This window comes from Sceloporus occidentalis, unplaced genomic scaffold (assembly GCF_023333645.1).
Source record: "Sceloporus occidentalis isolate IW3139 unplaced genomic scaffold, rSceOcc1.0.p SCAF_17, whole genome shotgun sequence".
NCBI classification, from domain to species: Eukaryota; Metazoa; Chordata; class Lepidosauria; order Squamata; family Phrynosomatidae; genus Sceloporus; species Sceloporus occidentalis.
In genome coordinates, this window is record NW_028316997.1 from 15610862 (window position 1) to 15635889 (window position 25028).

The 25028-nt window shown below is 39.5% G+C and overlaps 1 protein-coding gene across 1 annotated transcript in view; it reads right to left on the reverse strand.

Annotated features, from left to right (window-relative positions):
* LOC149302889 (cAMP-dependent protein kinase type II-beta regulatory subunit-like) overlaps positions 1-25028 on the reverse strand; it is a 46449-nt gene that overhangs the window by 17325 nt on the left and 4096 nt on the right. The window contains exon 2 of the mRNA XM_089482149.1: positions 5204-5239. Within this exon, the coding sequence (XP_089338275.1) occupies positions 5204-5239 (36 nt within the window). The remainder of the gene's footprint in view (positions 1-5203; positions 5240-25028) is intronic.

The following is a 25028-nucleotide window of genomic DNA, read 5'->3' on the forward strand; positions in this document are numbered from 1 at the left end:
ACTCTGCCTCCTGAAATGCCTTATACCTCCCTATATGCCACTCTGCCCCATAATATGCATTTTAACCCCCTAAATGCCAGAATGGGATATAGGGGTATAAGGCATTTCTGGAGGCAGAGTGGCATATAGGGGTATAAGGCATTTCTGGAGGCAGAGTGGCACATAGGGGGTCAAAAGGCATACCATGGGGCACAGTGGCATATAGAGGGTTAAAAGGCATATCATGGGCCACAGTGCCATATTGGAGTGGCAAGCCTGGGGGCAGATGTGCGTAACTGGGGGACAGGTTGGAAAATACAAGAAATAAAAACAAAAAAAATATTTTTCTCAATCATAGCTTTTATTAAAAAAAATAGTTTACATGAATTAACATTTACTGGTAAAACTTTTTTCCTTTAGGGTCGTCTTATATTCAGGCTTTTTCTTTTTTTCCTAAGTTAATATTCAGATTTTGGGGGGTCGTCTTATAATCAGGGTCGTCTTATAATCGAGCAAATACGGTATTTTGCATTACGATATCGTAGGACTCTGTAATACGTTTTATACACTAAAAACATTATTTTGGTAATGTGTTAATGATCAGAAACAGAGATGTTAAATTGCAGGTTAGACTGGGCGAATCAGGCAATCACAGTGATCTTTTGAGACATTAAAAAAGCATGGGTTCGCAAGGGATCACTTACAAGAACATTGGCCTTTCTGTGTAGATGGCCCATAGCCAGTGATTAGATCAAAAGTTGAATAAAAAATAAATAGCAGAAAGTAAATCATTAGCCCACACAACCTAAAGAGCACTGACTAAAAGTATCCATCTAGAATATTAGCTATTATTAAACCTAGCTATCATGTACTCTCAACACAAAAAAATGGAGCTCAGATAGCATGAAAATTACATTTTACATGCAGTTATCTGAAATTAGGAAACATTACCAAGATCTCTTATACTTTTTCTATTTTTAAAGAAAGCCAATCTCATATTAAGGTCTTGAAACATTAAACGATAAGTATGCAGTCTTGCTATCCATCATATCATTTTACATGTAATATTCCCACAAAACAGATTCATTTTCCATCTTTCCCATTTCCAAAACACAGGCATTACTAAATCAAGGTAATGTGGCTGTTTTCTTCTTTTTTTTGTAGAAAACAGGGATAACATACCATAGATTTTCATTTCTGGAACATAAGCAATGTACAGATGGCCTGGTTAGTAAAACATGTTTCACAGGGATTGAATTCTGTAATTTAGAAAAGCAAAACCAAAATAGCAATTCAAAATATTTGTACTTTTCTTATTAGAAGGTCAAAAAGAAAGTGAACACTAAAAAGATCTAAATATAAATACCTACTATTGGCACTGAGGTCTAAGTTTAACATGAATTAAGTTTAACACAATTGATCTTTTATGTTAACACTGAAAAATAGATTGAAAAACGTATTTTCATTAATTTCATTAAATAGATAATTTTATTAAACATTCGGCATTATTGTTTATGAAGGCCATTTTTCAATATGATCTATTTTGTGAATTATTTTGTAAATCTGGATAGAACTGTTTTAATCTTCATGAATAGTCAGTAGTAAATGAGAAAAAGCACAGAACAACTGTGCCTATCACAAGGAAAACACAGGCGCATTTGCTAATAGACTTGTGTAATTGGATTTGTAGGAATCTTAAGAAAATTGAGAAATTTCATTTAATTTGTACGTATGTCCAAAAACGAGGAGGAACCCCGAAAGAAACAACAAGCAGAAAGCTCCAAATTTTTGTTTGCATTTCATTGTTTTTTCAACTCTCTCTCTTACTCACTCTTACTCACACCCGCCAACCACTTCCATGTTCCTGCCTCCTTTTCCACAGCTCAATTATTTTGTATTGCCTCCTTTTGCGTCTTCTTTCTTGTTCCCTTCTCCCCGCTATCTGGTCCGTAAACCTAACCCCCTTGAGTGCATCCACAACAGGGTGGAGCTTTGGCGCACACCACAGGGAAACCCATCACCCTTTCACTGTGGGAAAAAATTACAATGCTAAACAAGCCACAAATAAGTACATTAACGTACACTGCCCTATTAGTTTCTTAAACACGCCATACATACTGCTTGCACATCAATTCATATCATACACATTACCTGTACAGACCTACAGATACAAACTATATACATATCTGGATATGTCTCTGATGCATCTGTCTCCTTTCCTGGATATGCTAGGTAACATGTTTTATTAGATCCAAAGGACAGTTCCCTCTCTGAAGCTCTTGAAAGATGCTGCATGAGAGGAACCCTACTCCACTGGTGTTTGTTGGGAGGCTCTGGAGATGATGGGGAAATATTTAGGTTCGCTCACATCCAGCTCCTCTCCACCTAAAGAGGACACAGGATATGGAGCCCAAATGGCTCCTCAACATTATCAACTTGATACTGTGGGTGGTGGTTCTCTACTTGTTCTTCTTTATCCTTCTGCAGTCTGGCCATCTCTGGGGCTCTTAACAGTGACCACGTTGTTGACTACATAATCCACCTCCATGTCTTTTCTTACCTACCGTGACACTACCGTTCTTCCTTTTGAATAAGGTTATGGTATAATATATTCTCAGATACTGCAGCCTCACTGTAGAATTGACCTGCCTTGTTGATCCATATACATAACACAGATTAGACAGCTATATGAAAAATTAACCATGAAAATCAATCACTCCTCTGGTATGATAAAGGGAGTCCCTAAGTAATAAAGCAGATATCTTGCCTTTTTGCTTCAGGCTCATTCTATACCCCCAGGCATAGATGTAAGCAAAGCAATAAGGGACAGTTTATTCACTAACAGGCTGAGTCTGCTCACAAAATAAAAGACATGTTAATGTTGACATTGAGGTAGTTGGTAAGGTGTCTGAAGAAACTCATCTGAAGTCTTACATCAGGTAAAATATGGCCAAGGTAGATGAGGCAAAAGGTTCTTATCTGCCATCAAATTCTTACCTGTCTCTTGAAGATATTTTGAGCAATTCACTTAAATAGGAAATCTCATTGTCACGGTTCAACAATGCTTGCCAGGCTCCTGTATGGATACCGATTGTGTTGATTCCACTTTCAGCCTGTAGTGTCCACACATAGGTTTGTAATTTTTACTCCACTCTGATCGTGTCAGCTGAGCATGATTATCTTGTGCAGCCCAGCCCATTATAAATGCTGCTTATAGCAAATGGGGCCTGTAACCCGTGTGAGCTGGCTCCCTGACTGGTGTTTTCTGTCTAAGGGCTATACTGCCAAGCCCCCTGTCTCATGGCTATTCTGCAGAAGGCTATCCTGCCAGGTGCCTTGTCTGGAAAACTACCCAGCTTCTGCCCTGTTCGTGAGCTGCCAGTCTGTTCTGCCTGTCTCTGTCATAGCCCCAGCCTTGGTGCACAGCCCTTCCTCAGGGCTTAGTTAGTGCTTAGACTGTGCTGACCAGTCCTGTTGGTACCACCCAGCCTGTACCAGTCAACCTTGTCTGTACTATGCAGCCCTGTCTGTATCATCCAGCCCTGCCAGTACCTTTTATTCATTTGTCATGCATTGTAGGGTACAGAGTCCAGCAAGAGTCCTCCCCAAACTTCTTGCCCAGGTTGTGACACTCATCACTTTTTTTCTGAATGTGGCATATTTATATAGTCAGTAGGGTATCCAGCATGTGTTTATTAGGTTTTTATAACTTTAAACAGAAGAGCAGGTAATCTTATCTTGAGTTTTGCATTGTTATTCTTTAGTTCCAGTATGAGGGCAGACCTTATAAGTACTGTCGCTCATAGTTGGGCAGGTGTTAGCTTGGAGTAGGGCTTGGGAAAAGAGCGGGAGATACTTAATGTGAGGAAGTCTTGTCCACTTCCTTTTGAACCAAGAAAAACCCTCACCATGGCATAATGGTGCCCTAGTATAGTCAGGCACTACCAGTGCGGGTTTTTGTGGGACAGTAGTGGTTTCGGGGCACTCTCCTGATGTATAGCTGCCCCACTGTAGGGTGCAATAGGATGCATGGGGCAGTTGTGGTGATCCACCCAGGGAGGTGAAAAAGCAATGGAAAAAGCACTGTCCCTGTTTCTGTGGCCGGCCTCATCCTTCCTGCCTCTCACCGCACCTGAAATGCTGGGTGGTATGATCATGCAACACATACTAAACATTCAGGCATACATTGACAAAAAACCCAGATAAAAAACAGTAAAACTATAAATAGTTCCAGCATGTTTCCTCCTCAGGATCAGGTACAATGGGGGCTTAGGCTGTGACAATTCATGGAAAATGGAGAATTCACCAAGCACTCGGAATAATGATGAACAGACCTAAATACGTAAGGTCAGTACTGTTTTCAAACAAATTACATAATATGTAACAATAATTTATATTTTGAGGCTTTCTATATGTAATTGTACACCTTTGGTTATATAGCAATTAGTCAAGCAGATAAACCTGACAGTTTATTCCTTCCTATGACAATGTAATCATGCAAAAACAACATATAAACCTTTAAGAATTTTTCTTGGTTTCTATGACAAAAACCTATCAGTGCCTGCTTTTGTACCACATGACAATTATGTTTTCGCTGAAATGTTATAAATGAGGAAAATATGACGTTTGGAGATTTTTACTCTATAATAGCAACAATTAGCTGAAATCTAAGACTCTCTTGTGCAGGGATTTACTGTAGGGCAAGTTATTTGATCACTGTCAGTCCTCAGCTGAGCTAGTTTTATGCCTTTTAATATGTATTTTTACCCCTTGGGAATATCTTAGGGGTCTCATAAAGTGTAAGTTTAGTCCACATGTGGGCCTTCTTGCCCATTGTGCCTGGAAGGCCAAATCATGCGTTTGTTGGACCTAAGACTTGACTGGACACATACAGGAGGAGATGAGCATTGGCAGCTATGTAAAGGGGGGGATTTCTCTAACTCTCTTCTACTGAATTCTGCAAACTTTACTTTTAATTCAATGTTTAAAGAAAAACATTACTTTTTCGGTGAGAATTTCCTTATGCTACCTATTAGCAGTCATCAGAGCTTGCTGGTTATAATGACTATGGAGCAAACATTAGTTCACAAAATTAAACAGTAACAATTTCGATGCAGAGTTTTGGGTGAAAATGACGCACTGGCATGGTGCTGTCTTGCTGGTTTCCCTGCGGTCAGTCACACATTCTGTGCAATTTAACTCATGAAAATAAAAGAGAACTTACCCGATGCACGTCTGGTGAATCTATTTATTACAGGAGCTGAAAAAAAGAATAGAGATTTCAGATTATATACTGCTCATGTATGCTTATTTTCACAGATTATGTGGATGTTTTACATAAGGCATAGCTGCACATCATCAGTACTTGAGGGCAGGAATTCTGTATATCCTTGACCATAAACAAGCAGTTTAATTAATTATTATTGAGAGGTCTGTGCTCAAGATTGGATATCCAAAATGATGGGTTGTCTGATGCCCTCTAGGGGGTTAATTCACTAAAGAGAGGGTTGTCAGGAGAGTACTCCTGTACTTCACTATACATTATGAGGAGCCAACACTGGCAAGTTCATTCAGCAAGAAGGGCTGAGCTAGCCCTACATAATGCATAATATAAATGCAATCTCACTGACCTAACTATGCATTGTACAGGGCCAGCACCAGAGGTTAGACCTTTATAACATATAATGACATCAAGGAGATGAAACACAACTCTCCTGCTCTTATGTCAACTTTATTGAATAGACCCTAATGACTGGACACTAGGTTATGCTCAATATGATTTTGTTAAGGAGTTAATAATTAATTATTTTACAAGGCATTTATATTTTGTAATGCTGATCCAAATACAAACCCACTAGATGTTGAGTTAATCTTTAAATTGATCAATAGTGTGTGCTAGTGCAGTGGGAACCATATTTTATAAATATTAAAACCATACACACGCACAAAAAACAAAGCATTACAATACCACCTACATGAGAATAGATACTGACCTATACATGAGTCAATGCTACACATTTAATGCCCTTCGTTGCAGCAAATGCTTGTTTTGGTCTCAAAAACTGTGCTTGCATGTCAAATTAAATCCATAGTGTATGAAGTATCTACACATATGTTCTTCTCTCTAAAGTCTTACGTTTGATAATAAAACTCCTCACTTTCTCACTACTGTTAGATTTTCGATAATCCCAACCAACACTGGGCTTACCCTATGGAACCTTATCTCTTTGAAGAATACAAGATGCATTTCTTTAAAAAATGTAATTACAGTGACGATAATAAACAGATATTTTACCCTCACAGATTTCCTTATACAATTTTAGGATGAATGAAAATCCAGCTTTTAATTGAATTTGCTCAAGATACAACTGTGAGCCCCATCCGCAAGGGTAAGCAGAGACACCACATAATATGTAGAAGACATTTAGACTAGATAACACTTATTATCCTACCTTGCTTATAAAGAAAAGGTGTACAGATCTTATAGTACTTTGGGATAAGTACACAAAACAGTTTCATATCTATAACTTGAAAATGCCCAAGAGATGATCACTAATAACACTGTCCCAGTTTGCAGTCCTACTTAATAATAATAGTTGTATGAATGTTTTGTTTTAACATGAAGTGTGCAAAGAAAGCCAAGTTTGTTTGTTTTTTGAAATAGTGGAATAATAGAATGGGATTTCCAGTATAACAAGAACTAGAAGTGCTAAGAATCAGGCCTCTAGTGTGTCAGGACTGAAATTTAAGGCTGTGTTCAAATGAATAATGTAAAACATTCATAGTGTAAATTTGGAGACGGTTAAGTGTGATCTTTATTAGCAAGTGACATAATATTTTTCCATAAATTGAAAGTAAGTAGGAGGTAATATGACTTACTGTATTATACATATTGCTGTTACAAGAATAAATTAAGCCAGATTGTTTCTTTACTCATTTCAAAAGTTTTATAATTTCCTTGTATTTTGATCCAGAAATAAGACTATAAGAACAAATATATTCCTTAATAACTTGATGTAACAATGGCTGACAGCGAGACTCTCACATTAATACAGAGCTCTCAGGCCTTACAGACAGTGGCGTCGCTACAGGGGGGCAATTGCCCCCCCTAGGTTAATCCTTGCCCCCCCTGTTGCCCCCCTGCCGAATTCGGAAAAAAGTCGCACTGCGACTTTAAATCCCGTCTTTTTTTAAAAAAAAAAAAATTTAATGCGGAGGAGAGAGAGGGGCGCCTAGTAACCGCTCGGCGCCCCCCATTCTCCTCCACGAGGCCTCTACCCCCGTCGCGGTGCCGGCATTTCATCCTGAGCGCCGAAATATGACGTCATATTTCGGCGCTCAGCAGTGAAGCAGCGGCCACCGCAGCAGAGAACGAAGACAGAAGCCTCGTGCTCCCGTCGCTGGACCTAAAGGTGAGAGAACTACAAAGGGGGAGGGTAGATAGTGAGTAGGGAGAGGGGTTAGAAAGTGATAAGGGAGGGAGAGGGGGTTAGAAAGTGATAAGGGAGGGAGAGGGGGTTAGAAAGTGATAAGGCAGGGGCGTCCAACATGCGGCCCGCGGGCCTCGAGCATGTACTGGCTGACTTGGCATGATAGGAGTGTGATTGCTAACAGCAAAGTCCCGTCATGCCTAGGTTCCAGCACTTACACATCCGACCAGTAAATGCTGGAACCTAGGCATGATGGGACTGTGATTGCTGTTAGCAATCACACTCCTATCACGCCAAGTCAGCCAGTACATGCTGAAACCTAGCTAGCTGCCCCCCTTGTGTATTGATGCTGCCAGCAGTATGGGGTCTGCACATCACTTACAGCCACCCTGTACCAGCATGTACTGGCTGACTTGGCATTATAGGAGTGTGATTGCTAACAGCAATCACAGTCCCATCATGCCTAGGTTCCAGCATTTACTGGTTGGATGTGTAAGTGCTGGAACCTAGGCATGATGGGACTTTGATTGCTGTTAGCAATCACACTCCTATCATGCCAAGTCAGCCAGTACATGCTGAAACCTAGCTAGCTGCCCCCCTTGTGTATTGATGCTGCCAGCAGTATGGGGTCTACACATCACTTACAGCCACCCTGTACCAGCATGTACTGGCTGACTTGGCATGATAGGAGTGTGATTGCTAACAGCAAGCACAGTCCCATCATGCCTAGGTACCAGCATTTACTGGTTGCCTGGGTATGATAGGAGTGTGATTGCAGTGTGGACGCCAGGGCTGGCTTTGGGGTATGCAACCTGTGATCAATGCGTGTAATTTAGGGGGTTTTAAATATACCTTTTAATTACGTGTTTTTTTGTGAATTCCAATTGATCTATACCTGCAAAGCTGGGGTTGTGTGTTATTCTGTAGATCCATATCTGCTATGCTATGTTTCCATACATTATTTATGTATACCTGCAAATACAGGGTTAATATGTCTTATTCAGTTGATTTATACCTGCAATGCTGTTTCCATGTATTTATTTGATCTATACCTGCAATGCTACGTTTCATATACTATTGTATACCTGCAAATACAGGATTTGTATGTCTGATTCTGTTTATTTGAGATCACAAGTGAATTTCAGTTGATCTATACATGCAAAGCTTGGTTTGTGTGTTAATGTGTTGATCTATACCTGCTATCGGCAACTGGGGCTAATGTTAATATATATGGGCAGCAGGGGTATCAATAAACAAGGGGCAAAAACACTAAGGGGGGTATAAACGACAATGCAGTGTGAAAAATCCATCCTGATGTAGACGTCTGTGACGTAGATTGTGTCCTGCTGTTTGTGTGTTTTTGACAAAGCCTGTCCTGGTGTGTGTGTCTGGGTGTTGGTGTGACAGAGCCTGTCCTGGTGTGTGTGTCTGTGTCACAGAGCCTGTCCTGGTGTGTGTGTCTGGGTGTCGGTGTGACAGAGCCTGTCCTGTTGTGTGCGTGTCTGTGTGGCAGAGCCTGTCCTGGTGTGTGTGTGTGTTAGGTTGTCGGTATGGCAGAGCCTGTCCTGGTGTGTGTGTCTGTGTCACAGAGCCTGTCCTGGTGTGTGTGTGTCTGGGTGTCGGTGTGGCAGAGTCTGTCCTGGTGTGTGTGTTCAGTTGTCAGTGTGTCAGAGCCTGTCCTGGTGTGTGTGTTTGGGTGTCAGTGTGTCAGAGCCTGTCCTGGTGTGTGTGTTTGGTTGTCGGTGTGGCAGAGCCTGTCCTGGTGTGTGTGTCTGGGTGTCGGTGTGACAGAGCCTGTGTTGGTATGTGTGTTTGGTCATCTGTTTCCTGGCACTTAACTTACAGTAGGAATTATTTAATTTAGATTTATCCAGAGATAAAATGCCCTCCTGAAGTTGTAGTGAGTTAAAACGTTACAAGGCCCTGAAATCATTTAGTGGAAAAGTTATTTATTGTGTTATAATATTTATTTCAAGGATTAGTCGCACTCAATTGTGGCTTCAGGCTTCCCATGTTGAATGATCAAATATTATTTTAGCCCAATAACAAAAGTATAATTCCATAGCACATTACTTTTGGAAATTATTAATGCCCCCCCAGTTTGACTGTGGTATCTTGTGTGCCCCCCCTATATATTGTTTCTAGAGTCGCCACTGCTTACAGATGCATGGTGACAGAAACGGTCCAACATATAAAAGGATAGGAAAATACATGACGTTATATCTGCCAAAACTTTTTAAGTGCTGAAAATAGTATCTGAAATGACAGCCTTCCTGTATCCGTTACTTAACCTTGCTTCCTGAAGTCACCTCTAATGGCCGTGGTTTCATCGAATATTCAATAATATTAAACAAAATATAAAACCAACCTGTGCAGAGGTAAACAAATTACACAGCCATATTACTGATACTTAGTCTGACCTTGAAGGTTTAAAATATTGTTATATTATCAGTGTAATATCTATATGATTACCAAGAGAGAGTAAAATGATATATATTGGAAAAATAAGTTTTGCAGCAGGGAATCATGTCAAGCATGCCATATTTGTTTTTAAAATCAGGAGGCTATATATAAATAATTTATTGATGCACATGCAACACCCTCGAACATTACAATTTTAATTAATTTGGGCTTTCTCCCTATTAAGGACCAGTGACTTATGTGCAGCCCTCTCCCAGGCCTCACCCATAGCAACATCCCTAGTCGCTCCAGCACCTACCTCATGAGAAGAGAGAGAGAGAGAGAGGGCGCCGAGTGGTTTTATCTTACCAAGTTGTCAGTACCCGCTCGGCGCCCCTCACCTCCTCTGCTAGCCCTCTAGCTCGGTCTCGGTGCCGGCTTGTAATGTTGAGCGCCGGAAGATGACGTCATTTCCGGCGCTCAGCATTACAAGCCGGCACCGAGACCGAGCAGGGAGACTCACCGCAGGACTGCTGAAAGGTAAGTACGGGGGGGGTTTAAATAATGGGGGGGGGTGGCAGGGAGAGGAAGGGTAGATAATGGGGGGGCGGCAGGGAGAGGAAGGGTAGATAATGGGGGGGGGCAGGGTGGGGGGCGGCATTTTAATCTTCGCTCCAGGCGGCATTTTGTCTTGGGACGGCCCTGCTCCTAACTGTACTCCAAGTAAGTGATGCCTTCATAATGATCACTGCATCAGCCTGTTTGTTTAATGTTGATTTCCAACAAGGTCAAAGTAGGTGGACAATCTGATTCCTTTGAAGGACAGCCGTGAAAGAGTTGTAGTTGAAGGCTACAGACATCTTTCCTTGCAACCTAGCTAGAGTATTTCCTTGAGTTATATAAATATGTGGAACACAGTAACAATAGTACGTCTCTTCATGGATACATTCATAACACTATGTTAATTAAACTACCATACTTGAGAGCAAATAAACCAATACTTCCAAGCTCACATTCACAGACATAAAATGGGTTAGCTCTCGTTCAAAGCTGTGCAGAACAAGTTGACCCCTATTCTTTACACAGAGCTTATTAACTGGATTTTTAAGTCTGAAAAATATTTTTTGAGGTTGTGTTTCTTCTTTGACACTGGATCCGAGCACAAGACTGCAAGAGCTACCTGTCCAATTAGTGCTTAGTACATTTGTCTTTTAGGTACTTTATGTTCTGTAATTACCCTGTATATGAGTTAGTGCTTCCTGTATTACCTAGGAGAGGGGCTACAGACTCCTTAGTGAACAGGGTTAGATACAGATGGTTAGATGATTGGGTAGTTCAACTGGAAGGTTATAACATTTACTGAAGAGTAACAATATTTAATTACATTTACTGAAGATTTACAATAGCTTTGAAAGTTACCATGTGGGCTAAATTCCTATTTCTATTATTTTTTCTTAATATAGGTACCCACAATCTGGGCAACAATATGAGCAGAAACAACTTTAAAATAGTAATAAAATAAAATGTTGGGGGGTTTATAAAAAAAAAGAAATTAATTGCTCTCTCTAGTATGCTAGCAAACAAACCTTAGCAGAATTCTTTATTTTTACCTCAATGTTTAATAACACAAACTTTTAAGAAGCTATTTTCAATGGCAACATATGAGTGCCTAATTTTTTGTCTTATAAAATTTTTTTTTAATTAGGTGAATGCTACATGATTAATTTATTTCCCGGGAAAAGGTTTGGAAATTCAGCTGTACTGCAAAACAAAGTTTCTGCATTTAGTTTATTAAATGTAGCACAATTAACCAATGCTTTTGATTAAAATACATTTTATCAGTTCTGGTTGATTTCGAGAGATCTAAATAAATACAACTAACCATTTTTTCCAACAGTAGTTTTCAGAAACATTAAATTAGTATGAAAAAGTTGCCATTGTTTTTATAATATTTTTTTTAAATGACAGCTGTCTGTCATCTAGCAACTAGTGCTACACAAGGATCAGATGTGTACATCTGTACAACCCAATGCATTCCAACTTTGTAGCAGGGTTTAGGTGTGAACTCTGCCAGGATACATCCATGCCAATGACATACTGGTCTGCTAAATATCAGACTGAGATGGGGCAAAGCTAAGGGGCCCCTATAGAGTCTTTCATATAGGAAAATACTGTGCAGTGTAACGAGGAAGACACGTATTTAACATAAAGGAGCAATCACGCTAAAAACAAAAATGGAAATACAACAATTCAATTCTGATATTGAACAGGATATGCTTAGCACTCATGCATTAAGTATGTTATTCTAAAGATAAATGTTATTTCAATGTATTTTCCATTTGCATGGCTGCAGTTCTAGCCTGGCCACCCTTTAATGTTATAGGTGAACCAAACTCCAATCTATGTAAATCAATCTGAGACTGGCTGAGCCGGATAAGCATCGTGGGTGTTGTAGTACATAAGCTTTACAGCTGCAGGTTTTCTATCTCTGGTCCATAAGCAAGACATATTACTATACCCTCATGCTCCACTCATTCTTTGCTTGTTTGTTTGCTTTTTAAAAAAAATTACATATCCATAATACATAAACACCTTTCATAAACAAATCTATTACAAGATCGCCTATAGGTAATATAGCAGATAATACAGGATACTACATCATTTCCATACTTGTCCTTATATAAAATTATACTTTGGATCATATAATAATAAGTTGTGATGAAGTTGTTACTGGTTTTATTTCTCTGCTACAATACAAACAAGCTAAGCATTTACATTCTGATTATTGTGTGAATTGTAAATTAGAGCAGCAGATCCTTAAAGGGTAATGTATAATCCAGTTTTATTGATATATAATTAAAATAAATAGTTAAATATTCTACTAATTCAATGCAGATGGGAAACATTGTATTATAATGAAAGTGTTTATTTTAGCACACAATAACAATAGATGTTGAATATGACATTTCAGAGTCTTAAAATGAGACAAAAACATGCTGATCCAAACTATATAATTAATGATATTTCTTTTCTATTCAATTAACTGTTGTAGTAAGGGCAACATCTACAGTAATGGAAATTGCCTGAAAACCGAGAAATATGATAACCAAAAGAGTTGCTTGAATAAATATGGCAATTACAGATGATGAAGCAGGGTCCTTTAAATTATTTATTGAGCAGAGATTTACATATCATATTTTGTTCCTTGGGTGGCTATTATGGAAGATTAAAATCCTATAGAAGCAACTAGTACAATCATTTGAAACTGTAATTCCTATCAAGCATTGTGAAATAGTCTTTCCTTGCTGGACTTCACTTAACCCATTTATGGAAGGATAATCCATAGACTTACTTTATTAGACAAATATTGGTATGTCTAGATACTACAAAGACAAACAGCACTGTCTGGCACCAAACAGAAAACCACAAAGTCCATTACAGCAAATTAAGTCCGGAAAGCAAACTTTCTAGTATAGGCTTTTCCAGTACTGCTAGGTAATTAGGTATGCTTCTGCTAGCAAGATAATGTAAATGGTTTTCAACCCTTCCATTAATGATAAAACCTACCACTGCTAAATTGTTTTTAACAATGGCTTTCGAGACTAACAGCAGCCATCAGAAAACATACCTTATTTCCATAATATTTAAGGAAAACTTACCTGACTAAAACTCCACACTGCTTCAGACAACTTACCATTATTTAACTGTGGGTTCTTTTTCACATTATTAAATCCAGATTTAGACATCATTTTCAACAATGCACAGATGAAAATGCTTTGATTTTCTCAGCATCATCATCACTCTGTCCTCCTCAATGTCAGTATCAGGTTTTTCCTCTGCCTTAAGAATGATGTAATCAAATATAGCAGTGTCTAAAAGGACCAAGCAAAGGCTGCATGGCCAATCCAGGGCTGCACAGCCTCATTAATTACATACTTCACAGAATGACAATTCAGATGCAAATAGCAGCCTAAAGAATCCACTCGGCTCTCTGTGAGACAAACTGTCAAGCAAGCTGACTGAGCCTTGTCTCTACCCATTGTATTTCACAGAAGGAGAATTCAGGATAAGCACATCAGGATCTGTAGAATGCTACAACTTGGGAGCCAGGTCATGCTTTCACAATTACTCAATATTTATAACAGATTAAAAAAAAGATATACTGGAAGTCTGCTTACAATGGCTTCAATATTAATAGAAAAGAGATGGATAACTAAACAAGCATCATGTTTAGCCTTAAAAAATAATTGAATTAAAAAACTAGAATGAAGGTAGAGAATATCCAAAACATGCCAATTTTATTGATAAACATTGACACCTAACTTTATATAATATTCTTAAATAGATAGACTACATGATACATTGGGGTAGTATATATAAAAGGAAATTGACATAAGTTTACACTGATCTCCCAAGCTGCATTGAGAGCCATGTCACAGTTTTTGCAGATGACACAAAATTAGGCAGGGTAATTCAGACTAATCTGGATGTTTCTTCTTTGCAGGAGGATTTAGAGTTGAGGACTGGGCGTGCAAGTGGCAGATGAGGTTCAACAGAGATAAATGCAAAGTTATGCATTATGGTAAATATAAAAAAAATGCAACCTATACTATAAATGGAATATCCTTGGGGAAAATTACCAATGAGAAGGACTTAGGAATCATGTCAGACAATAGACTTGACAACAGTGCGCAATGCCAGCAAGCAGCTGCAAGGGCCAATAAGGTTTTGGCATGCATAAAAAGAGGATATATTAGGCCTCACATTGAATATGCGGTACAATTCTGGGTACCCCTTCTTAAAAAGAACATTATGGAACTAGAAAAGTGCAAAGGAGGGCTACAAAATTAATAAGAAGATTGGGAGATACTAGTTATGATATGATAACATTATATAAATATATGCAGGGCCATTATAAAGAGCTCTTCAGTGACCTGTTCATTAACAGAAATGTACAAAGAACAAGAGGTTACCCTCTGAGACTGGAATAGTGGAGATTTCATAGATGACAAAGGAAGGGATTCATTACAGTTAGGACAATAAAGGTATAGAATTCACTGCCAAGGGAGGTGGTGTTATCCAATATATTAGATGACTTCAAAAGGAGTCTGAATATTTTTTTAGAAAGGCATGACATTCAGGGTTATAAATAGAATTAATATTTTAGAGTTTCTTGATCCAAGGAGAAATCCGATTGCCTTTTGGAGTCAAGAAGGATTTTTTTCCTCTAATGGCAGAATTCGAAGTAGCTTAATTACTTTTGGGTCAAGGGTAGGAAGGTTAGGTAGAAGAGTGGAACCTAATGGACTTAGGTCTTTTTTCAACCTTATGTACCATGTAACTGTGTAACTATGAGTCTGGCAGAAAATATACATAGTATAATTGTTTGTGAGTGTGTATATCGAGACAGAATGCATAAGGTGGTGATGCAGGGTAGGTATATTCTCATACATTCTGCAGGGTGGCTACTCTATGGAGTCGGAAATATAGCTCCAGTGAGATGGTTTGTAGTTATTTTTGTTTAATAAATTGTATATTTGGGTCCCTTGGCAGGAGTTGGATGGGCCCATGCTCCACTCCACAGTTTACAAGTGGCTGCCATAAAGCAGTAGAGAAATCCAGTCCAGAAGTTCAAGCACTCTACAATTTAACAAGCAATGAGCAAGGCAGCTAAATGCTGAGCCTGAGTATTTAGCAAATATCTTACTCTTTGTTGGTAAACAGATGAGCCGTCCGACTACAGTTAAAGACTGTGATTCCTGTATAGTTAGCACTCAGTAGAGCAAGGATTTTGTTTTGTCGTATATGTCTGTTTTAAATAAATAAAAACAAGCCAATCCTCTTTAAAACCATATCATGTATCTAAGCTGTCTTTGCAACCTAGAGGGCTGTGTGTTTATAGAGATCTCTGGGCAAGATGAGTGCCTTGTAATTAATCATTGAATAAAAACTGTGTATAACAATTAATTATTAATATTATTAACTGTTCATTTGAACAACACACAACGCAAGTTTTGTTGAAAAATGTCAAAACTATTTCAGTAGCTGAAAAAACATTAATTGGTCCTGAAGGTATATTTGCCTCCTTAATTTTCAACTAAGTCAAATGGAGCATGAGCTGGGCTACAAAGGGTTAAAAAGTCCACCACATCTTGGAGGCACTAGATGAAGGTTTCCTCCTTCTGGAATAAGTACTAGTAATGCAAAGCTAAATTGTTTCATAGTATGAAGGCGCCTGTACAGTTCTAACCAGGATATAACACAAATAATTTTGTGTTTCTGTGTTCATCATGTCAGCTCAAAGTTCCCACTCTGGCAAACAACTAAAGGCTCATAGCAAGTCGCTTGAAGAAACAATTAGCCTACCATGGAAGTCCACTAGATGGGGCAACATGAACAAGAATAGAACATGCATACCTCCCTAATGTCTCTCTTAAGGTGTGATAGTCCCTCCTGTGGGACCCAAATCCCTCCTAGTTTCCTAATTTTTACTTTTCTCAGAACATTGGTGGGTACGAGCGTATCAGAGTTTTACAGACCTAAATAATAATGTGTTTAGAAACAGAAAACTATGTGCCCTTAATGTTTTAATTACATGATACAGATAGATAATGACCTGCCTCTAAACATAGCCCTTAAGAAGTGTCCTACTCTGACCATTTCAAATGTTGGGAGGTATGTAACTGACTTACAGTTTGGTATTCACCATTGACAGTCAAATGTTCAACTCTAAGGCAAGTCTATGCAATAACCATAAACTACAAAATATAACATAAAACCCCACAAACTATGCTTTTGTGAACAGTTAAAATGTAAATAGCCTAGAAATAAGTCACTGAAATTAGATAATTGCTCCTAAGTAAATATAATAAGCGTTCTCGAGCCGATAAACAATATATAAATTACAGCCTTTAGATCCACTCCACCCTTCTGTGATTCTAAGCCAAGTAACAAATTATTCAATTGTTTTCAAACAGTTTTAAAACATCGGATCTCTTTTTTATGCTGAGTAGGATCAAAAAGCCACAGACAAAATGCCACTTTCTACTAAATCCACCATTTTTTACAGATTAAAGTAGAACAGTTTATATGCTATGACTGTTCCTTATTACTATGTATATTGTTATTTATTTAGCACAAACAGATGTATGTAGCAGAATCCTATATCAGACCCTACCCTTGACAAAGATGCATAGCTGAAATGTTGGGGGATGTCAGCCTATTCTATCCTTGCTTTGTTCATACATTGTATTTTGGAGATTAGAACCCAGTAAACATTGCTTGTATCAGCATATATGTCTGTTATTTTTCATTGTAGCCTTACTCTTTTTACATTATTGCTATTTACAGTATGGTGCTTGGAAGCTACCTGTAGGCTTTAGCTCCATTGTTCTATGCGTGTTACTATTTTTACATATAATGAGGGCGTAGTGAACACTCACTGTGGAAGAAAAATCTGAAATGCACAATGTTAGTGGCTAGTCTATGAGTAACATTTCAAGTGTGTTTTGTACAATTATTAATCATTCCCACTTCAATGAATAATCCACTAAGTGTGATATAGACAATACTCTACTTTACAGACTGGCCCATATAATCACATTTAATTAGTATCCCTACACAGGCACTTATGAACAATGTCTGCTTGTATACGGTAAATCCATGTTCTTACATTTCTTTATAAATTATGCTCTAATTTGGGTACTTTTTAAAACTGTTATATAGAGATAGAATTTTATGACAGATAAGAACTATTCAGCCCATCTAGTCTGCTAGTTTATGTAAACACCCAGACATTAATCAGTTCTTGGTCGTGGCCAAGGCTCAAGATAGCTTTATGCATATCTCATGCATGTTTAAATAAATCATACAATCAGCTCCAGACTGGCCATCTGGCACAGCGGGCAAATGCCCAGTGGGGTGTTAGCCATCGGTGCCCTATACTCACCTCAGCAGATCTGGTGTTGTAGTGTTAAGCCAGAGCATAAAAACATAGCATGCAGCCATGCATATCTATCTGTTGGCTGCCCCCATGTCATCTGGTGGCCACTAGACTTAAAGTGCCAGGGCCGCCTGGTGGTTGCCAGTCTGGCCCTGCATACAATACCGATCAATGCTACACTTAAAAAAGCAGTAAGCACTATGCAGAGCTCAGAGTAGCTGAATGATTGTAAAAATAAGTTCCAAATGCTTTGCTGAAGGGCTGCTTTCTACCAGTTAAGTGCCATAGCAGGAACTCCACCCATTCCCCAGTATTATTCTCCAAATAAACGCCCAGCACTCCAGATTTAAATTTGTTAAATAAGGTGTATATATATATATATATACATATATATATATATACTGGAGCTGCAGCTGTCACCTCCATGACACTGGATATATAATAACTCAACCAATGCAGTAGGGCAAGTTTACAAATGTGGAGTACTTGAGCTTACTTCATCTTTGGAAATATATAACACAAAGGGGGACACTGGGTCTTAGGAAGCCCCCAAGGCTTCTTGGAGAAGAAGTGGGCCCTTTAAAAATTGAGCATATATCTGCACACTCCCCTGTTTGTTAGGTGCCTTTGCATTGAAGCTATAGGACCGTTTTGCTCTGACTCTGGCCCTGTACCTGACTTGTTCCTGGCTTCCTGTGTACCTGATCCTGTATTGTGCCCTTCCAAGTGGGCTTCCTGCCTTCAGCTCTGCCAAGTGGGATTCCTGCCTTGTGCCCTGTCCAGTGGGCTTCCTGCCTTGTGCCCTGTCCAGTGGGCTTCCTACCTTGTGCCCTGTCCAGTGGGCTTCCTACCTTGTGCCCTGTCCAGAGGGCTTCCTGCTGTCTGCCCTGCCAGTGGGCTTCCTGCCATATGTACGTTTTCTTGTTAAGAGACTGTTTAACCTCTATTTGCTTGTCCTGCCATAATATACAATACATAGCATTACCTAGAATTCTGCTTGTGGTGTATTCCTTTGTGCCTTATCCTTCGGTTACCATGCATCGCCGTGTGCAGACAGAACCCCAGGTATCCCCTGCAATGAGGCTCCTACGCAACCTGATTACCCGGGCACTGACAAAAACATACATTTTTTTAAACCTATTAGACTGTACTACTCGCTGCACTTTTTACTATAGACTATATACTATGGAATAATCTAGAGTAAATTAAAGTTTATAATACCAGTAAAATACTTTACTGGGCTTCACTCTACAAGTTAGGTGCCGTAGCAGGGACCTGTTCCTCAGTATAACATACTCTCTAAAAAAAAGCTCAGCACTTCAGATAATGTGGAAAAAAGGTGTTTATTGCAACACAGGTGGCAACGTTTCAACTCTGGAGTGCTGAGGATTTATTTGGAGAGTGTAAAAATAAAATGACCGTCAAAGAATTACATACCATGAATAACATGGCTACTGCCATATTTCAAAAGGCTATACATTTTATTTTGCACTGGATTTCAGTGGTAATGTTATATACATCTCGGATTTTTCAGACTGCATTAGTCCTACATTAGTTATTTATTATCCTAAATTTCATGTCTGTACTCATACCATACTTCTGGACTTATATCTCATTTCCACCATTCTACTACTTTTCAAAATCACCTAAAAAAGGGATTACAGCCTGTTTTGTGAGGAAAAAATTGGATTTGGTTAATCTGTTATAAATAATTTTCAGTCTGTGAGTCTGCGGATTAGTAAATTAATCTGATGGGGCTGTCAAACTCCACAGATAGGGAATTGAAACCATGGTGTGTTTCAAAAGCATTACTAAATTGATCTGGCAAATACTGTATCTAGATAAAGTAGGGGGGGAATAAACTACCACCTGCACAATACATACTCTTGCCATGTCTAGAATTAGGAAATGTATATACTGTATGCCTTTAGGGAACGGTATGTACATTAGTAAAGGATTCTCTTTTCATGGCTAGACAGGCTATCACTAGACCTAATAAATATTTTGGTTTACCTAATTTGATATTTTGCTAGAACTTTTACTGGTAAATTAAAACATCAAAGAGATCCTTGTCAAATTCACATATTGAATTATGTTTCCAGTTAAACAGTAAATAAAAGTGACATAAAAAGGGACACCACAGCCATCATATGCACTTTAATGCAGATTATAGCGGATTGTACCCTTTACATTTATGTGGTGTGCACCGTGCAAATGCATGGTTGGGGATTATGCTATTTGCTGTCCAGAAGATGTGCCTAGCTAAACACATCTCATCACAAGTGGTTTACTTATCAGCAGGGGCTAGATTAATGTCATGGGGGTCTCCCTCGATGGGAGCTCTTTCCTGCCATTGATTGGCTGCTTCAGGCTCCATCTATTTTCAACTGTAGAAATATCAAAGTTGCTCTACTTTATTTTCACTTGTCTAGTGTCCCATTCATCCCTGATAAGACAAACACTTGCATGTGTTCCTGGTGCATATAGTACATTACAGAAATGCTTATATATGAATCTTTACCTTTTGTTTTTTAGCTTCCACTCTCAGAAAGAGTTGCACACCTTCTTTTATGTATTTATTGAGTGTACCTAAATATTAATAAAGCTGTGCTCTTATTATTGTTTTGATCACAAATCAGGCTTTCTGATGATTATCTGCTGGTTAGTAGTTTATTTGGACATAGAAATCAATGTAATATAAACACAGTCTGGCTTTTAAGGCTGCTGTTTATAAAAATACTGGCTACAGATTCTGAAAGATTTCATTTAAACCAAATGACAGAATTCTGTCTCCAACAGTCACATCCCACCGCCAGTGCATGCACCACAAGGGACGTCATGCTTGTCTAGGCTAGGTTAGAGATGAAGGGGTGCACAGGGAAGAGGTAGGAAGTACATGTGGTATCTTGAGAAAAGAGAAAGGATTTGTGCAGCACAGGAGGCATATAACTGATAAGTTTTGGTGATGTATCGGGGAGTCGGGATAATTGATATAATGTATTTCTTCTTTCAACTCGTGCACATCACTTAGGGGTTACCCCGCCCAAAAAACAAGTAATTGGACGAGAGAACAGTCTCCAGGACATCTGTCCCCACCCAGAAAACGGAGAGATGAAGCTTGAAGGATGGACGGAAATACTGATGCAGCATTTGAAAGGTGGTCCTATCATCGTAACGATCAATGATTTCTTGTTAACAGGACCATACTGGGAATAAATCATATGCATGCAGCATTCAGGATACAGTGTTTCACCATCCGGCTAGACTGTCGCACTAGGTTAGACACATGTGGTGCTTAAGGTAAGGGCACTGGCCCATTTGGGTACGTGCCTAGTAGGCCAATGGCCACTCTGGAACTGCCTGTTAACTTGACCATTGCATTGGTTGCTACGGTGATCACTTTAGAGCTTTGCAGACAATGAGTTGCACTAGAGCTGAATGAGAAGGTAAAGGCTTAACCTTAATGCCCAACTTATCATAAAGAGAGCCAAGACTGCTAAAATGGAGGTTGTTTATACAAAGACACATTCCGTCTTCATTGATGAGTTGAGCTCTGTTCAAGTGAGAGGCCAGCTCCCAGCCTGCCAAGGGCGAATTAAATTAATTAACTTGTCAAAACCTGACCTGCAGCACACATAATTAACAAGTGTCATGTTTTAATTAAGACCTGAGTACATAACAGAGCCTATGTGATGATACTCGCCTTTCAAACCCTACTGTCCCAACAATCTTGCATATTTAAGAACTGCTAGCAGTTATGCTAGTGTGGCTCAGATCTGAAAACAGGCGGTATGGCAGTACACTCTGTAATATGCCATGTACTGAAACCGTTATTATCCCCTATTATTATCCCTTGATTCAATTTTAAACCCTGACTCATACTCACAAGCTCTTCATACACACCTATGTTGTCCCTCCACTCATCTGATGTTACTCGCCTGCCCTCTGCTCCTTTCTATTTTTATATTAAGACGTCTCAGGGGCTGCCCATATCCTTTGGAAGGCACTACAGCAGCTTATTATTCCAAAATGATCACAAGTTTCTCATGTTAATATTAAAAAGACTTTTGTGAATGAAACTGCTTTTTAAATAAAAAAATATAGGGCGTTGTGATTTATGTGTCTATGTAGTATTTTTTAGCAGTGAACGTGTGACCTATATTGACAAAAAAAAATAATTTGTACACGTATGACCTACCAGCAAAAGGTACTAGGCCATGTTCGTTGTAAAAAGACATTGTGTTAGCTATTAACATTTTAATGGTTTTGCTCATCACAATGTTCATCTGTACCCATTCAATACAACATGACACTAAATACCTCCTCTCTCTTTTATGGAGGACACAATAACCTGTCTTGCAGGCTACTGCTTCTTTTTCAAGTGTGGATATCTAAATGTTGAAGAGACTGTAGTCATAAAGGTACTTAAACACAGATATTTTTCCCCTTGTAATGCTTTTTATTTGTGGTTGTGGAAAACAGCGGTATGATTATGCACTAGGTTGGGTGCCAAAGGAAAGGGGCATGAGTATCACACAAAGGTAGGAATGCATGATGGAAAAAATAAAGGAGGGGAAAGGGTGAAACTAAGGAAGTGATAAAAGTTGGTAAAGAAAAAGCTTTCATTTGGCTTTGTGTCCCCCGATATTTGAAGATGCTCAATTTTTTAGACAGATTTAAACAGGGGAACTATTGCTCCAGCTTTAGAGTATTCTATGATCAAAAACAGTATATACAGTGAACCCCCAGTCGCCATGATGACTATAAATGACTTGCTGGCATTTGGGGTTTTGTAGGACAAAGGGGTAAAGCTGGTCAGGGCTGCCTTTGAGAATCTGGGGTCACATGACATGCATTACATCACCCTGAGTTAGAGCACAGGCAGCGGTGCATCAGGGCTCTGTAAGGTGAGAGGGGTGGAATAGCATATGTATACTGTAGTGTCAGAGTCAGTGTGTATATGTATACTGCTAGAGTCAGTATGACTACTGTATTGTAGTGCCAGATCCAGTGTACATGTGTGTGAGCATTATGGTAAGTGCGTACATTTTATTTATGTATCGTGATAGTAAGTATATGCTGCAGGATAGTGTGCGAATGTGTATAAGAGTGAGGTGTTAGTGTGTATGAGCATATGGTGTTGTGTTTGTTACCATATGACAATAGCATGAGTGTGTATGTCAGCATATAGAGTGTATATCAGCAAAAAATGTGTGTATTAGTGTATGGTGTTAGCATGTGTGTACATTAGTGTATGGTTTTAGCATGTGTGAGTATTTAGTGTATTGTGGTATTGTGAGTGTGTGTGTGCCTTGGCACCTGGGAGATTGAGAGGAGACTACTTGGCAGAAAACTGCTTCCTATGTATTACATATATTTTGTAAGATATATTTATCATCTTTAGAATAGGACATACACTCAGAGGCCACTTTATTAGGTACACCTTGCTAGTACTGGGTTGGACCCCCTCTTGCCATCAGAACTGCCTTCATTCTTCATGCATACTTTCTACAAGGTGCTGGAAACATTCCTCAGGGATTTTGGTCCATATGGACATGATGGCATGATGGACATGATGGCATCATGCAGATGCTGCAGATTTTTCAGTAAAGAGGGAGATCGTTCTTTATATGTGTAGATAACGTGGGATATTTCTCAAAAGTCTGCTCACTGATTTACCTATGGTAACCAGGGAACTTTTCAGGACAGGCTAGCTAGAGCTCTCCCTCTTCTAAGGGAGTGGCTTTAGGAGCAGTGGGGCAAGCCACATAATGGGCATTGTTAGCCTACAATGGGAAAGGCTAGCCAGAGAGAAGGGTCGGACTAGCCCAATACAGTATTAAATGGGATAGGAGTGGGAGAGAAATTGGCATGGCTAAGCGCCACTTCGGCCCAGAGAAAAAAGGAGGAAACCTATAGGAACATATGACCTTGCCCAAGGTGCCAAGATTCCTAGGTACCGCTCTGACATCCAGTGCAGACTTTTTTGGTTTCAGAAATTATGCAGTAAAAACTGCAGCCCTTCCAACCCCTTTCAATGGCATATTGTCAAATCAGAATGTCAGGCAGCCGACCTACCTCGGCGGCCGTGCAGGGTCCAACCACGAGGGGGCCGCATTCCCCGGCCTCATGTAAACCGCACCTCGCGGAGGACGGACGCGACCACGATGCTGATGGCGGGGGGCGTCTCCAACTACCCGGTGACGTGGCTTCAATGCAAGAGATATGCAGAAGGCGAGGAATAGAGGTAACAGACAGATCCACTCTAAGGGTGGATAATGAGGGGGAGGAGCTAAGACCTGGCAGGGCTATATAAACCCCCAGCACTGTTCAATCAGTGCTCGCTTGTTAACTAAGCGGTGCCCCATCCCTGTATCCTGATTACCTGAATCTTGCCATTCCTTACACCTATCTTGTTTGTGGATTTCATGGCTATTTCGACCTCGGCTAGTTTATTGAACTATGAGCTTATCTACTACCCTTGAATTTGGCTACGTTTATATGGACTCTTGTGTATTTCTGTAATCCCTGACCACGGCTTGCATTACGACATTGCTTCTGGTAAACGTCTGACTTTTGTGGAATAAATACCTGTTCACACCACTAAGGAATCTCCAGTGTTTAGTGTCTCACTGCGCTGTGCTCCGTTCCCCTACCTCCTGATACAGAAGAATTGTTGGCTGTAGTTCAAGGTGATCTACAGAATGAAACAAGGGAGTAGAAGAAGTAGAGATGTGGAGAGAATCTTGTATGAATCAATAACTATAGCATAACCGTAAGCTCTAAGAGCCAACCGCTGATATACACTGTCACTTAGATTGTAAGTTCCTACGGGAACATGGCCCTCCATTCCTCTTGTATCTGTATGTCAATTGCTGTATTGTACTTGTCGTTATCTGTAAAAATTTTTGCTCTGAAAAAAACCTTGTCTTATAAACCAGCACAAATACGGTACTTTTAGCCAGAAAGGGATCCAACACATTTGTAACTACAGGCATACCCCACAATGGGGTCAAGAGCATGTATGTAAAACGAAAATGTACTTAAAGTGAAGCACTGCCTTTTTACACGTATTAATGCATGTATTGCATTGCAATCGTCAAGTCATTGCTACCACAAAAGACGTGATAGAGGAACCGATGTGCTGGTGTCATGCTGATACGTGTCCGTTCTTGAGAAGCGAGCGTACATAAACAACGCATTTGCTGTGCGGCAACTATGTTACTTACTTACTCGCGAGTGTCCTTAAAGTGGGGTATGCCTGTAAATGGGGGATT